Here is a 22,246-nt window from a genome sequence, read left to right as displayed (position 1 = left end):
CAGTCATCATTATTGGTCAGGAGGGAATAATGTTAATTTATTTTCAGCAGCCAGGGTATGCAGGGATACCCAGCATGGTACTCAACATCACCTGCTCCTTGTACAAAATATACCTTGGCTGCTCACATTTACATTTCAATTTAGATATTCAACCCTATATTGACTACAATTGGGACTTCTGACCCACATGGTAAATGCTCAAGTGGATATTGTTTCAAGGGAGTAATTTAATCTTTTTTCACAGGTAAATTTCTAAGCATAATTTGTTGCATAGCATGACAAATAGCTGGTTCATATTTGAGTATTTTAAAATATCTTTAAATAAAAAGATAAGATCAGAAATTGTGTTTGATGGCCTTTACATGTATGATTTTACTGACCTCAAGTTTTGCTTACATCCTCCAGAACACTCATATGCTGTTATTACTTGCTGTTTACTTTTGCACATGTAAGTATAATCTTATGATCAGAAAAAACAGACCATGCATGGGTAGAATTTGAAACCAAAAAAGACTGACATTTAGAGGCACCTCAGAAAACCCCAGAATTCTGGAGTTTAACATTATCCCAAACACGATGACCAGGAAAGAGTTACCGTACATTTTGTTAGTTTAAACAGTTTGTGTAATCTGTTAGTACATCAGTACCGTACAATTAAACAGAACTGTGTTGCAGCAGATAATACATGAAAAGGCCAATCTGTCCTAGTTATGATAATGTTACATAATTGGCATTGGCAGGTCTCCTGAGGATGCCATGTCTCTATCTGATTTCACAATTGTCATAACAACATTCTCTGTAGACATCACCTTGACAAAATGATTGAAAGTTGCAGCAGTGCACAGAATATCATGACAGATTATTAGCAACTCCACCCAACTGTTGCTTAATACTTGTCCCCAGTTATTAGGATAATTTAAATGATTCTTATTAAAAGATATATCAGCCTAACATATGACTCTCTTAATGTTTTAAGTATTATATTTATGGGCCTTTAACTCACTTCTGATATATTAGCAATAAAGTATTTTAAAAGTTACTGAAGTATTGGCTAACTGACATTACCAGAATTACCCTTAGTCAAGGAAAGTACAAGAGAAGACATTTACCATAAAAATAGCAGTACAGCAGATTATAATGCTGATGTTTTACAGTAGTATCTTAAGTAGGGCTACAACTTCATGTTCCCTTGAGTGGTGCATCAAGCAGACAAATTGATCCCTTCAATTTCTTCTGGAAGAACTGGAATGTCAAGGGGCCAAAGCTGCCAAACCAGTTATTGTGCATAACAAAATGTCCAGCTCAATTCTAATGCTGCGTACACGCGTGCAATTCTTGTAGTTGGAAAGGATCTTTTATGATCCTTTCCAATGATAAGAATCACACGATGCATGAATGAGTGCTGTACGTACAGCACCGTTCTGCTCTATAGAGAGGGGAGGGGGAGAATGACGGAGCGGCACCCCACTGCGTGCTCTCCCCCTTCCCTTGCATTTTGATCGCTCGTTGTTCATTATCCGTGGATCCGCCAGGACGGATCCACGTCGATGAGCAACTGGCGCTGTACACACGCCAGATTCTCGCCCCATATCTGCCCTAAGCTGATTATCAGGCGAGAAAAATTTGACGTGTGTACGTAGCTTAAGGAAAGCTAGGGATTCGTTTTTGGCACAGGCAATTCCAGCAAAGAAGAGAACCCTAAGTTTAGGTAGTAAGAGATAGTATCAGGTTGTGGTTACAGGGAGACTTAGTGTATGGGCTGCTGTGTATGGTAGTGTATGGTATTGCCCTCTGCATTAAAAAATTACAAGCACTAGCAGCTATACCTGAAAACACTACAAAAATTCTAAAAAAGTTGAAAGAGGAAAAACATTTTACACAATTTAACACATGTGAACAATAATGTTATGGACATAAAGCTTTGAAAAAACAGATACATAAAAAATCAATAAAACAAAAAGCGATAACAGTACAGGGTAAAACAAGACATCAGTACAAATCAAATTAAACGTCTTAACCCCCCCCCCAGGGGGATCCAGATCCCCAACGTAAAATGTATGATCGCCTCTGAGTTGTATTGTCTTCGTCTTAGACTGGGGTTTGCATTCGTTTTCTTTGTAATTCTTTCTTTGTATAAAATTTTTCTTTAAATATCTATTCTCATTATTTGCTGCAGTGGCCATAGTTTTGCACACATGTTGATGAAAATAGAACCTTTACTTAACCCCAACAGTGTAAATGGGTCCCAAAGGTATTAGTCTCATATGTATGCTCATGGCATCTGGGATACATATCAATGTGAATTTATATCAGCCAAAGAGTTTCAAAAGTAATCCAGTAGCCATAGTGTACATGAAATATGCTGGATGTCTCAATGTGTAGTATTAGAGTACAGCACATAATCAGGAAGTTACAGTGCTCTGTTCCTTTGAATCATTCTATTACTAAGTAGTAACCAGTCTCTTTCTGGTTAAACAAGCTAATTATAGATAAATGGTTAGGAAAAAGTAACATGACTAATTTCATTTTCTAGCAGATGTGAATGATAAAAATAAGCATTTTACTGAAATGTGTGCCCACAAGGGGAACTCTCAGAGGCTGTGTATGGACCCTTTACATGAGCCAATGTTGTACAAACCCTTTGACTTATTTAGGAAAAAATTTGAATTATATACAAAAGAAGAGAGTAAACATAAAAGTTGCAGGTGCAGTGCCATGCTATACTATACTACCCCCACAATAATAAAATGGCCTAATAGATAGAAGATGCAATAATATTTATGTGTCTATGTTAAGTAAGAATGGGCAAATCTGCTTGGGTTCTATTTGCTGAGGGTGTAGTATTTCCTGTTTGAAATTCAGCAAACTTAATTTCAAAAGAACTGTATGGTTTTCATGGACAGTATTAGTAATATTTTTTTTCTTACAATAAGCATGGTCAACATACTGCAGCCCAATCTGAAAAACGTTTTTTGCAGGTAGCTGAAGTGGTAACACATGATTTATCAAGTAGTAATAGACAAACTTTGACCGGCAAATAGAAATTCCGTGTTTTTGATGACGCAAAACTGCCCTGCCGCTGGTAAATTTCTGTCTAATTTTATTAAATATTAGGGGACTGAAGATGACACAACAGTGTAAAAGTGCCCAGCAGCAGGGCAAGTTCAATAAGTATGACCCAAATTGACCGAGAGCACAGATAGAGGTAAAAACACATTAGAAGATATAACAGTATAAAAGAACCAGTAGCAGAACAGTTGTAATTAGACTATTGTAAGTCTAGGATTTATTTTTAATTTATAACTTATAATTTAAGTTGGTTTAGGTGCATACTAATTAGCACTATGGTCAGGGCACAAAATAAACAAATAAAAGAAAAAAGCCTCAATTATAAGAGCAAAAAAGACAGAAAAGGTTGGTTGCTAGTTGAGAGCTAGCATATAGGGTTTCCTAATTGACCATAATCTGTCCTTATGCTAGTCATGGTTCAAAGGCTATACAGTGTATTATAGTTAAAAAATTTGGATCAAAAGATTAGTAACACATTTGCATATAAATTTGTTTTTATTATGAATGAAACCTGCAAAATTCACCTCAAACCTTTGGTAATTACAAACATAAACCTCAGCCTCAATACTAATTGTACAAATAATTTAATTAATTAGGACTCAACGTTTTCTATTATTCCCAAACAAGAGGATTGAGTGGTGTGGTTAATAATAAAAAAAGGTCTACCCACACCCAAGGACTTACCATGCACATTTCTCTATGTACCGCTACTTTTATTATTCAGAAAGGAAATTTGCATCCAGGCAGGTGGCCTGTTGTGTATTGATGTACTCTAAGTATTTTATTCCCACAAAGCCACTTTACATTTCTATGTGTGGTTTCACCAACCTACAGTCATTTATGGCTTGTTCAGACCTACGGGATGACCTGCAGTTTCTGTGTGCAATCCCAGGGAGGCCACAAATATAATAATATGAAAATGGCACATTTACAAAAGGACACATATAAATAGACATTGCATAAGTGCATTACTAGTTCATAAGGTAGTAAACCTCATTTATACATACTTTATTCTCTGTTGATGTTCTCTTATCAGGTGGTTTGCAGAAGTCTCATGTTTCCAGGCTTCAGCATTTTTATACTTTTGACCCATCCACATAGTCAGTAGATTATAAATTATATGACAAACCTGTATGAGCAAAGCAACTTGTGGATTTTTTAAATAGGTAAAATATGTAGAAGTCCATGTACAGGGTATATATAGCGATACTGGGTGCATACATTAATATGCTTATGTGCTAAAGCAACCATTCTCAATCAGGACTCCTCCAGAGGTTGTAAGGGGTTCCTTGAACTTTGGTTGATTAATCTCCAATTTAAGGATGCCTGTATAGTTGTAGAGCTAACCCCACTTGATTGAGCCTGCTGTTTGATGTTTTTAGTTAACTACAAAGATGGTATTCCAACCATTTTTGTAAGGGGTTGCATATTTTTCATTGGCTACCAATTTAAAATGCCACCAATAACCCCCAATAAATTGATTTTAGAATGGGTTCCCCGAGATCTGAATTTTTTCAAGGGTTCCCCAGGGACAAAGTAGGCTTGCTAAAGCATACAGTCATACTATAAAAATGCTATCATAAGAAAAATAGGAGGGCCGCCACTGATAAACTCCTTTTAAGTATGACACTTTCCTGTTATACACTGACTTTATTATCTCAAGTGTTTACAATTTTGTCTTGGCCCTCACATACATGTACATGTGTAAAAGCTCTAAGCGATATGGGCTTCCTACATATAGACACTTTTTCCAGCTCTTTGTAGAGAAGTGACCTTGGTATTATTGTAGTCCTGTCTTCAAATAGAGAATGTGGCCCTTATTTATTAAAGCTCTCAAAAACCTGTGAAGATACACTTTTATCAGCCAAGCTGGGTTATCCAGCAAACCTGGAATGGATCTCACCTCTCTGGTCTGCTGTATCCTAAAGTGTATCCTATCCTGCCTTGGTGAGCTTTATTAAATCAGACTCTATACATTTTGGTACTGGTTTAGTCTTATCCCCATATGTAAAAGCTCTTTGTAGCAGTGTACAGACTCTTAGGTACGATATTGTACGATATCATTGCATGATGTATATACTGTGTGTATATATATACAGTGTATATATTTACAAACACTTATTCAGATCACTCGTCTGTCTGACATGAACAGCAGAAGAAAACACAATTTACTAAGAATAGTTTAGATGAATCATAACAAATTTCACAATGAATTTTCTATCTGGATTTTTTCAATGATATTCAACACAAATTTAAAATACACTTGTTCAGAAATGTAAAAATGTTTGTTTGAGTCATTAATAATTATATTCAGAACATATATAGAATAAGGCTGCATTTAAAATTGAAATATGAATCACAGAAAAGAATGAGGGAGTAACAGTTACTGGCATTTATATTCACATGTGTAATGTATTTTATTACAGTTGCAAGCAAATGTATAAGTAAGGTCCAGTTCCTTAACTGCTAAATTCATTGTTAAAATACAAATATGTGATGTGTCTGTTCTGCTGAAGAATTCATAATTCCCTGTGATCGATACATATCAGTCAGACAGAACATTCAGAAGTGAAACAACTCTGTTGGGCTTTGTTCACACTGGCAGTAATGTCGCTGCGTTTACCGTTTCCTCATGCCAGGGAACTGCTGCCACCCTCAGCATAAGCTCAGTAGAGAATGAATGGGGATGGCGGTGAGCTGTACTAGTATCACTCACTGCTGCAAGCAGCCAAATATTCAGGTACTGGTCCTTTAAGCAATGTGCCAGCTGTGGGGAGCCGTACAGGATCACTCAATCCTGATGTAGGTCAGAACCCACCATAGAGTTATGGAATACAGTGAAGTCACTTCCCCATCCACAGTCTGCTGATTGGACAATATAGTAGGAGCAAAAATTCATCAATTCTGCTCACTCTGCTCCCTCCTAGTGTACCTAGTAAACAGTTTACAGCAACTGTATATTCAATAAATACATGTGTTAATAAATGTTTCTAAAACCGTTTTATTTGTATTGGGTATTACCATTTACAATTTCAGATTTTTTTTTACATTGTTTCAGTTGAATAACTTATTTTTAAAATGTTCACATGCCATAAGCTATCCTTATTTTTACATGTGCTGGATTTTATTTGAAGAGAAATTATGTACATTAAGCTATAACAACCAATAAAAAATTACTTTGGTTAATTAGGCAAAACATTTAAACACAGTAGCCTGTTTGCATGTTGCATGTTGCTGCTTGTTGCATTTTGCTGGTTATGAAACCGTGCCCAACTTTAATAGTTGTTGTTTAATTCCATTATAGCACACTACTTTGGGTCATCTCATTCCTGTCCCTGCCCCTGAAATCTGGTTCCAAGGTTTTTGCATTTGTGAGTGCTACAATTTCAAATTCATGCTACAATTTTAAAGCTGCAGTGTGCAGTAAAAATCATACAGCACAAACAATGGCTGCAATACAGAAGTAAGAAAGGGAATACAATGAGTCTAGATGTAGGTGCTCCAATGGGAAATCTAACCCAAGAGCCAGGTCATGGTAGATAAATCTAGCATTGCCAATAGTCTTGCAATCTAAGCAGCATCTTTGGGTTATCAAGCAAAAACGTGTCTAATTTCAAACCATCCCTAAAGAGCAACTCATAGGGAATGCCCAGAAATATCAATATTAAGGTCCAGGTCTTGCCTTGCAGCCAAAGTACCCATTTAGTATAGCATTTATTAACAGCATTATTAAGGAGAAAGCTAAGATACATATAACTCTTTCAATCTAAATGGCAGCTAAGTACATTTTTTAAACAAATTGCATTCCAAATTTCTTTAGTTCCCGGATAAAAATATTTTTCATTTACAGATCATCAGACTCTGGAACTTCAGGATTGAAGACGATGTCAGAGGACACTATAATATGGGGGTTCTGAGATGTCCATCCTTGAGGAGCTCTATTAAAGGATTTTCTTGAATTGAGAGGGTTTGACATCATATCAAATGTGAGATCATTCAAAGATGGCATTTCAAAATCTGGTAATTTGAATGTAGTCATCTTGGATGCTTTATCGAATCCACCAAAAGGAGTAGCTGCCCTAAAGGGTAAAGATACCAAATGCAACACGTGAATATATGTGAATATACAAAACAAAAGTATTATGTGTCAAAAAAAGTATTCAGGACTGCAGTCACATAATTCAAGGCTAACCAACCAAATGTGATATTTCCATTAGCAACGGGTGTTATTCCACCCAATGACTTCCTATATTTCTTCTGACTCTTCAACCTCTTCTACAAAGTCTTACTCCAACACAGTGCCAGTGGTCCTTCTCCGTATCAGTTAACAATACATCTAAGAATTAATGTTAATGTTACTGGAGGCATTTTCAAGAGACAGAGGAAGCAAATTGGAGATTTGAGCAACGTGCATCCACCCAACAATTAAAATATAGGATTTGGGTTTACTGTTTCCTGGATGCTGGTAATGCTATTGATATAATATATTTGGATTTTTAGGAGAGATGTAGGAGATATGGAATGGTTTCAGCGATGCACAAATTTTATCAGAGTTAAAGATATTTTTTTTAAAGTGGTGTTTAGTTTGGAGAAATGGTAACTAAAGCTAAGTACGTTCAAATATATAGGGTGAGTATAAAACTTAGCAAATTAACTTTTTATCCCACTCTACACAGGACAAGGGGACATCAGTTGAACTTGGAAGAAAGAAGGTTTTAGCTTCAGTTTTTGAAGGGATCATAATAAGTACTGCTTAAGATGTGGAATAATTAACTAATTAGGGAACTAAATATAAGTCCAATAATTATATTTTAAAAGAGTGGATACATTTCTTGCAACTAATAAAATCTTCAAGTATATTTTAAAGGCTTAAGAGCCACTACTCTTAGGGGAAAAAGGGCCATCATCGAGAATTTACTTTTGCTCTTGTAAAGCTAAACTTGCAATAGTTACATGAACCAGAACCTGTGAATTAGAGCTGCAGGCCTTTAGAGGCTAAATTGACTTCTGCCTTTTGTCAGTCTCATTAGCTACTATGTAACCATAGTATCTTTATTTATGTAAGCATGCTGCCAATTTCTGTAATACACAAACAACAGTAAGAGTGCTAACAAATACTTTGGCTTGGAATGCATATGGAGAATGATACAAGGGTAAAATGACAGGGCTCCAAATGACACCTGCCTTCTGGTAAACACTCTTTAGGAATACATGGCAATTTGAGCTTGGATCAAATGACACTTGGCTTAAAGCCAGCCAAGCTTGTAGATGTGACAAGCAGGCATTGGGCAAGATCAACTCTCTGCACTTTTGGTGTCCACTTCAGACAGGATAATTTGTTTTGCCAGGGTTATGGTTGTCTGCCAATTATACCAACATTATCAACAGCCACACAGCTAGAGATTTAACAGAATAATGGAATAGAATGGCTCATATGATCACTCAACTGTTCTGAAACAAGTCATATTATTTCTAATTACCTTAATTTTAAAAGTTATAATTCAACTTTATATTAATGTGTATGTTCAAAGCAAGGGAGTGTTAAAAATCCCTTTCAGTTTCTTTTTCCTACACCCTACTAGGTAGATTTTACTTCCTGTACTAAATATGCAACAGGAGATAAAAGGAAATCTTCACAAATTGAACAACATTTTCATTCCCTGAGACAGATGTCCTATTTACAGCATGCTTATTCAAAGCTTATCTGGGCTTTAATGCAGAAAAAAACATTCATGGTCCATTGACTAATAAAAGTTGCCTGTGTTATGTACTGCTTGGATCAGAGAAGAAATAGTGGTCCTGGAAATTAAACTGTGAATGCAAATAAAAAAATATTACAGAAGTACCTTATTCTGTTTTTTTGGTATTAGGTAACAAATCCATTTATCATGCCCTTTTCAAAAGGTTTATGTCTGCCAACTTGATAAAGATTATTTGTGGCAGAGGGCTTCAGTTTTGTAATGACCCATGCTCAGGTCTGTTCATAGCTTTCGTCTTTGTGCCATTGTGACGGCATTGCTGACCCGAAGTAATTTGGCAGACGCACAAATCATTGTTAGGAACTTAACTGCTTCCAGAAAAACAGTCATTCCAAAGCATACAATTGTTTTAGAGGTCAAGTCTTACCATGAAATAGATATAATGATAGCTAGCAGTTGTTTTACTTTACTTGTACAGAAGTACAAATTACATACCTGCATTGTTTTTTTAAAGTTTTGTGCAGCATTTTTTTGCAAACTGTCAGCTACCTGTGTATCTCCTTTATCAATGTACCACTTCTAATTAGTGGATTAAATGTTAAAACACATTTTATTTGTAGACAAACACATTTTATCAAAATTTCTGGTTTGTTATTTTTTGATACATTGATAAAATACACCAATACAATACTGCATACCATTTATATTAAATATTAGATGTTATTCAACTTTCTCCAAACTGATCAACTAAGTTCAACTTAAGAAAGATTATGACTAAATAAGTCGCCAGTTTTATTTATTGTCACATGGGTGATTCTTTTCAGGCAGTCACACCTGACAGGTATGAAAGAATAATAAAATCACTGATAGGTGAATCAAAAAACCTTGTTTATGTTACTACAATTGCTCTTAAATATAGTATGTCATATATCAGGCAGCAAATGAATAGAGAGGTCTTGATGTTGATGGAATAAAAGCAGGATAATGGGTAAGCATAAGGATTATTATTAATATTATTATTATTATTATTAATAAACAGGATTTATATAGCGCCAACAGTTTACGCAGCGCTGTACAATAAATAGGGATTGCAAATGACAGACTTATACAGACAGTGATACAGGAGGAGAGGACCCTGCCCCGAAGAGCTTACAATCTAGTAGGATCTAAGCAATTTTGACAAGGAATTAATTGTAATGGCTAGAGAACTTGGTGAGAACATCTACAAAACACCAAGACTTGTCCCTGGTTAGAAATTGATAAAACTAGTCCAAGAACGGCAACTGCTAAACTGGCACCCAGTCATTGACGCCAAGGCTCATTATACAGTTACCCATGAAATTACCATACTAACCAAAAAAAGCCTTGGAAAAAATACATACCTTTTTACCTTTGGTGGGACCATTTTTTAGTTTTTCAATATTACACATTTCATTTCAGTATTTCACAACCAGGCTGGATAAGCATTGGTCACAGCTATGGATGGTTTTCAAATGAACAATGGAATTTGCATTGCCCAATACTGTCAAGGACAGGATCTGCAGTCATTTATACACAGGGCAAAATTATGGATACAGACCGATTAGTCAGTATCTCTCAAAGTCATGGGTTATGGTGGTAATGCCATTATGTTGTTATCACAGATAACATAATTTAGAATCAACCAGCATTGAAGAAGAAGGGGAATTGTGATTTATTTTCAGTAATGAGGGGTGATTGTATGTATAGCAATTTTACTATTTTCTATTATTGATTAATTTTGAGGGATATTTTTGTATAGTGCTTTTTTAATACAACACAGATTTCTCTTTTTACTTTTTGTGGGTGAAAATTTTTGGGTGTTGTAAGGAGTGGAATTTTACTGAAGCCCAAACTTAAATTACTTTTGTGTTTTTGCTATATTTTGTAGATAATTGAGTTGTGTCAAAACTAGCTGTATTCTTCTTATCAGTAAACTAACATCTGTATCCCCTCTAACCTTGAAACTCCCCTCTCCTTTATCTTGAAACTTTCCTGCTCAGCAAAGTTGTTAATTGTATTCCTTGTTATTAACTAACTACTAAGTGCCTTCCACCCCACTTTTTAAGTATATAAACTGCGATGTGATAAGGAAATTGCCTTAACAGGTGTTTAGTGTTCTAAAAATTAGAGACTTCTCATCTGTATATCTAGTCGTGCATAGTGATTTGACAATGTGGTTTGTGTTTTTAGCAGTTAACACCTGTTACTGTATAGAAAACACAAAGTTTAACTGGAGTTAGGACATTCAATGGCATAATGTGCAAAAAAAAAAAAAAGTTGAAGCTGAGTACCATAACATGAGATATGCAAATATTTAAGATGACCTGAAACTGTGCAGTGCTAGTATTTATAAGGTAATGATTACTTAGACCAACCCCAACAGCCTCTTTGTATTTCAGCTTACTAGATGATTATTTCTATTGAAGTTGTATGATTTTCACAGTTCTACATTCAGGTAAACTTCTGTGGCATGAAATGGCAATGCAGTTCACAACCTTGGAATTTTGTTTGTTTAGAATCTTTTAAACTCAGCTTGTTTGCAAAAAATCATATTTACTTTAATTTATCTAAGTATTGTATGTATGTTAATGTTGAAATGATAATACCACAGGGCTTATTACATGGAAAATGCAATAAAGTAAAATGACAAAACCTATAGGGATAGTTTATTAGCAATAATGTTGCTATTGCCTTAGTAAAGGATATTGAGAGGAAAGAAACATTAAATTCCAATATTAAGTGCTTTTTCTATAAGCACACCCGTTTCACTTTGCATTTTTGCCCCGCCAGACATTTCCTCTCTTTTTTCCATGAATCAGTTAGAAATTGACATCACGGCATACTTGATAATTGGATCCAACAGATTGTTATCCTCAAATCCCTCTTACATATTTCATATTAGAATGTGGAGCATAAATTCCACAAATGTGCACTGTTACTTACTGCGAACAGCATTTCAACTAGATATAAAAAAATGTTTTTATTGCTAAAACCAACTTGTTAAAATATGTTTTGAATTACCTAACATCATAACTTTGTTTTACAATATTCCACCTATGCTTATGCCATCATATTCAGAATTTACATTCATGTACACTCAATAAGAGTTTGGTAAAGCAGAACATAAGAAAATATATTGAAATCAAGTGGGTGGTAAAATAAAATAAACAAACACATGAAAACACATATACTGAATGTCTTCCAGGGATTTCTGGTAAAATCAGTAGGGATAGGTATTTATGAATCTTGGTTTACTGTTGTGAAATGAGTTTGTACATAGGGTGTCTACTATATTGCATTGTGATTTGTAAATATAATTAAGTTAGAATTTAAAATACCACAGCAAGATTGCGATATAGTATTGCTTAATATTTTACATGTATGTATTCCTGAAATCCTTTAACAAGAATTGTTTTCAAATAATCGCATAGTTTTAAAACAAAATTGCAGAGAGGTGAAAACATTTAATACTTCTACCTGTTAAAACTTCTATAATCAGGAGGCAAGATCTTGTCCCCTGGTGTGGGCATTTTAGGGTACAAAGATTCCAGGAGCTCTGGTTCATTGACAATAGCTTCTAGCCAAGGAGACATATAATATTTTGGAACAGCTGTCTCATTAAACTTCTCTGGTGGGACTTCTTTAAGTGGCCCAGTATATCCTAGGCAGGCAAGAAACAAGATATTAGAATCCGTAACTAACAAACCCCCAGCATGTTAACATTATATTGTACAATATTACATATAAAGCAAATGTATTGTATAATTTCTATGATTTTAAGTGTGTCTAAGCAGATGTGACATTACTACAGTGTGATGAAAGAGACCCTGCACTCCAAAAAAAAGTGAAGGATTGTGTGTTGCTGACACGGTGGGCCTGATTTATTAAAGCTCTCCAAGGCTGGAGAGGGTACACTTTCATCAGTGAATTTTGGGTGATTCAGCAAACCTGGAATGGACCTGGTCCAGGATTTAAAACAAAGCTAGCAAATAGCAAATTACTTTGAAGAAAACCAATCCAGGTTTGCTGGATCAACCAGCTTTACTGATGAAAGTGTATCTTCTCCAGCCTTGAAGAGCTTTAATAAATCAGGCCGATTGCCTCAAATTAGAACATGTTACCCCTATCTATGCTTTATATTATACTACTACTATGCTACTATATAATGGCTACAGTTGTACACATAACACTTTTATCAGGAAAAGTCTCTGTGATTGCTTTCATAGTATTTTAGAGGTTTTTTATGTAGAATACATGAAGAATTTTTTAATAATGTGGCTGCTATCCTAAGTGGCTTTTACTATGTAACAACTATGTAACATAAACTGATTATTACCAGGAATAGGTGAAACTGAAAAGAATGTTTTTGCATGTTTGTTCCCAACAAACCAATACCCAATTTTAGGTCAATGTTAACGTCAGGGGCTGTGCAATTATATTGGAATTTGTAAAGTTAAATTCTAAATGGTGAAAATTTGCCCTTTTTTCTTCAAAATGATTGCTGTGATAAAAATCACCTGCCTAATCTTAATTATCACATACGCTGCTTATGGCTAGCATTAATGCTGACTATGGATGCATTAATGTAATGCATCCGTATCCTCCAGGTAAAGACACACAAGAGCATATTCTATAAAAGTGTACCTGGTGCAATGGTCTCTGGGTTTGGAGGGTTTCGAGGATCAGGAGTATTAGGAGGAGTCTGTGGAGAGGATTGTTGAGTCTGTTGGGCAGATCCTGCTGAATTTCCTTCTGTGTTTCCATTTTGTTGTATCTGATTTTGCTAAATGTAAAATAGGAGAAAAAACATATTGACTTAATAAATTCATCACTTCAGACCTAACATTTTAAACCATTGCTTTACCAGATACGTTTTTAAAGTTCTGTGATGCATATATTTGACTTTTCATGACTTGCTCTTGATCTAAACAAGCCTAATATACAAAGCAGCTCAGTGTACATTCTAAAAAGAGTTCTGAATGAACAGGTAAATTTGTTTTATTGGAGAAGAAATATAGCATACAATAAAGATCTTGCCTGCTTGCTTTTTTACATTTTCAGATTGATTCCACTTTAATTGGAGGTTCCATTTCTTGTAATGAGAACATTTATTCCTTTGACTATCTCCTTAGAGGGAAACTCTGCTTAGCTTCTGGAAATTTCCCCTCAATTGCTGTTGCATCGTCTGGACAAAAAGTGTGAAATGAACCCAATAAAACAGAAGCAACAAACAAACTAACTAACAGGGGTCAGCAGATGTTTACCATTCTATACAATTTATTAAAAAAAATTCTATACATAAACTTTATATCCTTCACCTGTAGATTTTAGTTAATCAAGAGACTGTGAAATAATCATTAGCATATGTTAATTATTTTAGCACTTGGCAACTAGTCCAATTTTTTTAGCTTACTAGAAACCCTAAAACTGGTAAAATACCCCAATTCATAAACATAGATTGGATTTTGAGAAATGTGGTCATGCCTGTCCATCCCAAACACATGTGGCATTGTATGTTTTGTTTACACTGTCATACCACAATCATATCTTTACAATGTTCATCATGGGAATTTACCTGTGCAGGTACCTTAAGTGTTTATTCTAATGTCAGGACACTATGTGCAGTATTACATCTGTGTACAGAGTTTGAAAAAAAAAAAAAAAAAACACGTACAGATACTTATACTATTATTCAGTCTGTAGAATCAATATGTACATTTTCATGTTAGCAGTGATGGAGAAACGGAGTGAAAGGTGCTGAGAGTATGAATAATTTCAATGGACTGTTTAGCTTCCTCATGGTAATTCCAATTATGTCAATGCATGCTGTAACCTCTGGGATCTGGGAGTGCTGCGTGTCATGTTATATAACAACAGTAACCAAGTACATCTCTTCACTAGAATGAAGATATGCTCATTATTTCTTGACTTGTAGTGGACATATTGTTCAGCATTCCATGATGAGGCATGTTAGTTTGGTCAAAGATGTAACTATTTATAGAAGACCACAAGGAAACCCATTGTACCCCCACCAACTAATTAGCTTTAATGCTATGCTAATTTAATATAAGAAGATTAACATTTCCACATTACACAATATAAAATTATATCTAGTTTTGTCAGTTTATTATATTTTTTATTACCATCTGTTACAATTGAGGGATTCCTCTTTACTTCCTGTCCCAGAAATGCTACAGGATGTTAGATGAAGTCTCTCAAAGTGAGGTGATTTCCCTATCTACACAGATGTGATTGCCATAACAGGACTCTCTAATGGACACAACCAATGGACAGCAATAAAAACTAGACAAATGATCTTAACCTCCCCCTCTGTACCCTCTGTATCAAAACCTAAAATAGTTTTGCCTAGAAATACACTTTAAAGTGATATTATTTGTTTAATGTTAAAATGAAACTAAATATGTTCTTTGAAGCCTTCCCCTCTTCACTATTTCCCCAGGGTTTTTAATGAAATATAACCTAATAAAATTTAATTATTTACTTAGAAAAAAGGGTGTGACTATAGGCATAACAAATCAAATACCAACTATAGTTCAGGCACCTCTGTAATAATTCTAGAAATGCATAAACCATGCTGTGAGCATAGTGGATGGAAAGGGAAATCTTGTATTTAATTGTTACAAAAGTACTGGAGATTTAGAACCTCTTCCAATTTTAGTGCTGTCTGGTTTATTACTCAATGAAAAATAGTCCAAGCTTGTCCAGGTAATGGGCTATAAAGACTGCAAAAAAAAGGAAGAATAGGACCTTGCATGCACATTTAGGGTAAGTAGGGTAAGCATCACCCCGGGGTAGGTCTCCAATTACACCCAGAGCCTCTCTGAGGGAACATTGCCATCTGCCTAACACAAATGCCAAACTGATCCATACTTTCCATATTCCCTGTTCACACAAGTAGGCACTCACTCCACTGCACTGCCAAATTCTGGACACACAACTTAGTACATGACTTTGAAAGATAACTTCTATTATGAACTCTTCTTGTGCACCATCAGTGGCAAGAATTAGGTCTGATATCCTCTATCTGCTTATAACACAGGGGTTTATTCTTCTGGGGTAGTATAACAACTGGCCACATATCCCTAGGAAGGAAGTTCCACTGAAAGACCCTACATGACAAGTATATTGTTGTGCCACCAAAAGAACAGGGAAAGGAGAAAATTGAATATGTCCTCTTTTTTCCCGGACCCCCAGTTATAAATATTAGCAGCCATCATCATCAGTACAGAAAAGGATGGGAAATCCATGATATTACAGATGTCTCCAGAACAAGAGGTGAGGGGAAATCTTATAATTTAGACTTGTGTTCCAGTGACAACTATGTAAAAAGGGACTTTTCTTTCTATTTTTACATTTTTTCTCCTACTACCTGTCATTTTAAGCACATGATTATTGGCTCATTGCATTCAGAACCCCTTCATATCTATGAACACATTTTATTCACTTTCTAAATCTCAATGGATGACAAGCCATGCTTTCACTATTAGGGTTCTTTATACTGTAAGCAGAATACATGCAAATTGACTAAAATGCACAAATATTATATGCTGTTGCGTTATTGTGCAAACATAACATAGCCCAGTGGTGAAGGGGACCTAAAAAAATGATTGGGAGGTTCAGCAAGGTACACGATAGGGCATGTTTAGACATGTGGTAAAAAAATAGCGGATGCCTATTAAGCACAGCACACAATGTGCATAGGCATATTGTATTGTAGCAGAATTAATATATTAGACCTGGGCAGATCACTGTTTGTTTATGGATTTTGACATTTTCAAAATTATTTTACTGGTCAGTTTGTGATAGCTATGGATCTTACTAAACATGTTTATGGGTGATTTCCAATGTAAACATAAAAAAGACATATAGTACATGAATCAACAAAACTTACATGATCTGATTTTAGTGCTAGAATGTAAAACATCTGAATCTTGTGACTGTAGATGGACCTGAGAGTGTTTGGTGACATATTTGTGTGATAAAATCTGTTTATGAATCAGAAAGAAGGTCAAAATGGGAAGACATGGTGCTTTTTATGACAGTTAAGTCATGCTAAAATGAATCAGGCTCCAGGAAAAAAGTAAAAAAATTAAGTTATAGAGGTTTAGTTCTTGGAGAACGATTTAGTGGGAACTTGGCCAATCCAGTTTAGTCAGCTGATAGAATGCAGCATGAAATGAAATGACCTCTTTGTTTTTCTGAGTCACTCTGTCTCTGTTTTGCAATGTACTCAGATGTTTTATTATTGTACATGGAGTACTGCTATGTTTCAAGCAAAACATTGGACTTTCTCAGTCTTCAGCCACCTGTGGAGGCAGGAGTTGAAGCAAAATATTAACTCACTCATGAACTTGTAGAATGTAGTGTTCCAGTGTGCAGACAAAAGCAAGTTCCTGTTTTTTTTTATTCATCCCACTCCGCAATAAACTCAAGTGTACGTGGAAGTCAGCATGAGTTTATTGGCTAGACACAGATTTCTCACCAGAATCATTGATTGCAAGTTGAAGATTATATGAGCAGTCATTTAATGTCAAAATTAAGTATTTTGTACTGAGATGTGATATATTTATTTCTGAGAAAGAGAAGTTAGCACTTTTCCTGTGGTTCCATTTTCAGGGCACTTTGTGCCTCTCACATATTTGTAAAGTGATTGCTCTGGGGAATATCAATTATTATTATTACAAAGGCAAAGTAAGATGTCACCCATATCAATCAGATTCTAGCTGTCATTTTATGTTATGCTACCTAATAAAATAAAATGATATTAACTCATAGGTGTCTATGCAGAAAAGCAATGTTTTTATTTTGCCTTATATATGACTGGCAAACATGTGCCTGTTTATTGAACAGGTTGAATACAGAAGACACATCACAATAGTAGGAAGAGCACTGAAGTTCAGTGACGACTAGTGTAGAGACTGACTGATTCATTGAAAAAAAAAAAGTGGAGACATGTGGTAAAGGTGGTGAGAACAACAGAAGAGAAACATAACAAGAACGAGGGGTGGTTGCAGGTATGGTGCAGGGAGCGGAGGTAAATGGGGAAAACATTAGGGAGCTTGCATAGAGTGCCTTTATGGCATGGTGGAAAGAAGGGGGGTGAAGTCATAGAGAACATAGCAGGGGCTATCCCAGGCACAGTGCCTAGTGGTGCCAGGGATTTGAGCTACCAGGCCAAAGATTACAGTGTCTGTATAGGGTGCAGCATAAGTCTGGTGGTAGCCAGGGGTGGGTTATATAGGCAATGAGCTATTGGCATTATTGGCATTATACAATTGTAACACAAATCCCCTGCTGCAGGTTGTGCTGTGAATATACCTCCAGCTGGGTATGGCTGTTGGGCATGAGGCTGTAGTAGTAGTAGAAAGACAATGTTTTTTATCAACCTGCTGATTCCCCGCTTGTGCCATGTGCAGAGTTTTGAGTTATCCCAAAAAACTCTAAATTACCCCCAGAGGGGACCTGTTGCTCTAACATGTAATGATACTAGGTATAAACTCCAAACACAGCAAGTCTCTTCCAAAGTTCCAAAAGCAAAACAAAGGCTGGCATATTGTGTTCTGTAATGATTGACTGTGTAGAATTACATGTACTTTATGTATTGTTGTATATGTGGCTTTAAATGTAATATCACAGTACGAATGTTGTTCAGTGTACAGGTTTCATGTGATTTATATAACAACAAAACTAATGATGTCAGTTCATGTGCTTTTATTGAAGTTATGACTAGTTTATGATGTAATAGAAGTCTCGGAGTATACAGTACAATGCAAAACTGTTCTGTCACCTAGCAGTGCCATAAAAGGAATCTTCACGTGTTAACACACCAGGAATCTCTGGAGGAAAGAGACTTGTGAACAAAGGTAGAACATACAACATGACACCTGAAGAGGATGTAGTGTGCCCTGTCTGAGACGTACGGAAACATGATGATGTAATTCACTTTACTAGCTTGTTGTTAAAACTATGTTAGTCATTATGGAATTGTTGTATTGTTAGGGCTAAGGAAACCATTAGCTTCATGAACATATTAATGTTCATATTGTATTAATGTAGTTACAAGTAAGGAGTAAATATGCTTGTGTTCAGTTTGATAAGGATACAACATTAATTCAACAAATCCTAATTAAATCTAAGGGATGATACATTTGTTAGTAAGTTCTGGCCAATTTTAGAGCTAATAGGCAAACTTCTGTCAAAAAAGACATGAGGAGCCATGCACTGCCATGATGTACATGTACTAATGCAAACAAATAGTTTTAAAATACTGTACAGTGGGGAAAATCTCTTAATGTGACATCAAGGACATCATTGTAAATTATTTATTTTTTTTAAAAAGAAGAAAAAAGTTGTATTCTTAATATTTACCAACTAGGGGGTTACCTTTCAAGGACAAGGGGCTCCTAAAAATCTCCATTGATACGTACCCTTGTCAAAATATTAAGAAAATTGCCTCTTTCCTACCTCCACAGAGATGGCAGAAATAGATTTTTTGTTTGCTGGATTGAGAGTTAACAAAGGCCAGAATTATGTGACCTTTGTTACACTGCATGCTATGTCATTTATTTACATTAATCCCTCTCTCTTTGGTTTTGCCCATCAACATGTTGATCTCAAGGATTTTATTAGAGGATTTTAGAGATCTGACTTGAATTACCTATCAGACTGCAACAGGTCAGAGGTTTGGGGAAGGGGGAGATATTTTAGACTGATACTCTACCTGTTTTAGTGATGGAGAATTATTGCCTAGCATTAGGCTAGATAGATGAAGAGTTCTTATTTTGGTAATACTGGCATGAGCCAATGAAGTTAGACTGTGAAATGTATTATGCATTTATTTAGTGAATGTCTACTTTGTATTTTAGCATAAAAATTGTTAATTACTTAATGAAAAAACAGTCTTTTCAGTCATGTCCAGTCTGTTCAGTCATTACAGGCCATCCCTTGCCTGTATTTTTTGTTATGCAACTTTTGATACAATACATTGTGTTATGCATACATGTCCTATGTACAATCCTATGACAGGGAACCCCATCAAGTTGAAAATGCCCCCTAAAGGATGGGACAGAGTTTCTTCATTGTTTGCGTTTCATTCTAGAAGCTTCTGGATGTAATTTGCTTTGAGACTGAGAAACCTATTGCTAGTTAAATCCAACAGCTAATTACATTGTTCAACACATGCTTTTTCATATACTAACAGTCTGTTGGTTCTTAAAAAAGCGGTATGGAATAGGTAATGATCAATACAGGGAAAAATAGAAATTATTAAATGGCTTTAACTATGTATTCTGCTTTACTTTTTTGTTATGATATACTGTATGCAACTTATTTAAAGGAATGTCATGTTTGTTACATCTTTGTCATGTTTGTTATATCTTTGCATCAACTTAAAAAACATTTGTGGATATTCAGCTTTCATTTCTAATTTTAAACTGATATTAACGTGTATGCTGATCCATCTTGTCTCTCTAGATGTATAAGTGAAGTTCTTCTAATTACTCTAATTATGTTATGGTAAAGGCGGTGGAATACCCTTGGGGCCTGGGGCTCATAGTACATGCAAGGTCTCTGCATTTCTTATGATGTTGACACATCTTTTTCAGAAATACAGTGCTTTTCTAGAGGGAGAATATGCATTATCCTAATAATTCCTCTGGCCTTTCTAGGTACTTACCACAGCAAAAAGACCTTCTGGTCTTCTGCCCCGGGAGCATAAAGGACTTGGGTCAGCAGAAGATCCTTCTCCTTTTTTCATTAGTAGAGCTACTGGCTAAGTTTGATTTACCTTTCTCTGCATCCTAGCTATTTATTATGTGCAATGGATAACTAAAATAAATATTTCCTTTGAGACCTCTCCTAGGCTTTGGAATCAAATTGTTATCATAAATTGCTACATCTCCTTTCCCTGGGTATTGCCTCAGTTTATTTGATGCTGCAGAATCACTTTAAGAAAACCACTGGATTCAGAGGGAACTGGAAATAGACAATCTCATGGGCAAAACTGTCCATAGTTATCAGTCAGGAAACCTATGGTTGATAAAACCAAAACAGGAAGTGAAGAGAATTCTTTCTAGTAGGACACAAACATCAAAGTAGGATGCCTAGGTTGCAACTAAATTAGAATAACTGAAACTGGCATACAATATTTTCTGTTTTGGAAGTAGTTTAAATTAAATCCTGTTTCATATACCTTATATTTCGCCCTAGTACAGTTCTTGTTAAGCAGATAATTGTCTTAGTTTCCTAGGAGCAATTGCCATTGCAATTTTCTAAGTTTCCATGACAACTGTTTGTGTTGGCTTCCAAGGAAACTGCACTTAGAAGAGTTCCAGCATCAAGATTCTTTACCTAATCTATGCTTGTTCATGGGCATTTGTGGGTTCTCAATACAAGTTTTAATGTTAGGCAAAAGAAAAACAATATTTTTGTGTACCCAACATATTGCAGATGCAGACACTGCTTGTAATTCAGATACTGAATGGTCCTCCCAATTCTGAAGCACTGAACACAGAAAAAAGATTTGAAAGGAAAATGTAGTTTTTTTTGCAAAGATTATTGCTGGTCTATGTTTAGATTTTTTTGTAAGATATCAGTTTGTAAATGTGCCCTTTGGTAGTTATCTGTAAATCAGTGTGCTCAATTACACTGGGAACAAATGTTTTGTTGTCAAATTTTAAGCTTATTTACTCTAAAATAGGTATGCTGATTCTGAAAGGGCAGTTTTAGTGTTAGTTTTTTTCCTATCATCGCTTATATTAATGTGATTACTGTAGCCTGGATTTGTATAGGCTATTCATTTACACACAAGACAGTGTGGTCAGAGGTTGTGCGCTTCTTTATGTAGTGAATAAGCAAAATGTTTTTTTCTATTTACATACATATTTCCTTTCTTTCAGATCATGTCTGGCTCTGCTGTTTCTCGTCATAAGTGCCTAAACAACCCTGATTCATTTGGCAGTTTCACCATTCCCAGTCAAATGGCAAACATCAGCACATTTGTAGAGAATGCCTATTTGGAATATTTCAAAGTTAAACTTGGTGATCAAGATAAGTCTTGGGCCCCCTCATAAGGTGTGCAAACAGTGCATTGAGGGTTTATGGATGTGGTGATAAGATAAGTTGCCACGTGATAAGATGCCATACCTATGGTTTGGCGAGAGCCAGGAGATTATTTCAGTGACTGTTACTTTTTTATAGTCAAAACTTCAGGATCTAACAAGAAAAATAAATGTAACATAGAGTATCCCAGTCTGCCATCGGCTGTACCCCCAGTGGCTCATTCAGATGAAATTCTAGTGCCAGTTTTCATTACACTACCCTGTCTTGAAGAACGTGATTATGGTGATGAACTAGGTGACAAAAATGAAGAAGAGTTTGAAATTGAAGAGGACTCTGTTTGTAAGGGATTTGATCAGCATGAGTTGAGTGATTTGGCA

The 22,246-nt window shown here is 35.5% G+C and overlaps 1 protein-coding gene across 3 annotated transcripts in view; it reads right to left on the bottom strand.

Annotated features, from left to right (window-relative positions):
* Nucleotides 1-6,050: 6,050 nt before the first annotated feature.
* MYOZ2 (myozenin 2) overlaps nucleotides 6,051-22,246 on the bottom strand; it is a 55,207-nt gene continuing 39,011 nt past the window's right edge. For all 3 annotated transcript variants that reach the window (XM_072405776.1, XM_072405774.1, XM_072405775.1), the window contains exons 4-6: nucleotides 13,434-13,572; nucleotides 12,267-12,450; nucleotides 6,051-7,148 (exon numbers count right to left, since the gene is read on the bottom strand). In XM_072405776.1, the coding sequence (XP_072261877.1) occupies nucleotides 6,914-7,148; nucleotides 12,267-12,450; nucleotides 13,434-13,572 (558 nt within the window). In that variant the 3' untranslated portion in view covers nucleotides 6,051-6,913. The remainder of the gene's footprint in view (nucleotides 7,149-12,266; nucleotides 12,451-13,433; nucleotides 13,573-22,246) is intronic.

This window comes from Pyxicephalus adspersus, chromosome 3 (genome assembly GCF_032062135.1).
Source record: "Pyxicephalus adspersus chromosome 3, UCB_Pads_2.0, whole genome shotgun sequence".
In the NCBI taxonomy this organism is placed as follows: domain Eukaryota; kingdom Metazoa; phylum Chordata; class Amphibia; order Anura; family Pyxicephalidae; genus Pyxicephalus; species Pyxicephalus adspersus.
Note: the sequence above shows the minus strand (reverse complement) of the source record. Positions and strands in the feature narration are given on the sequence as shown.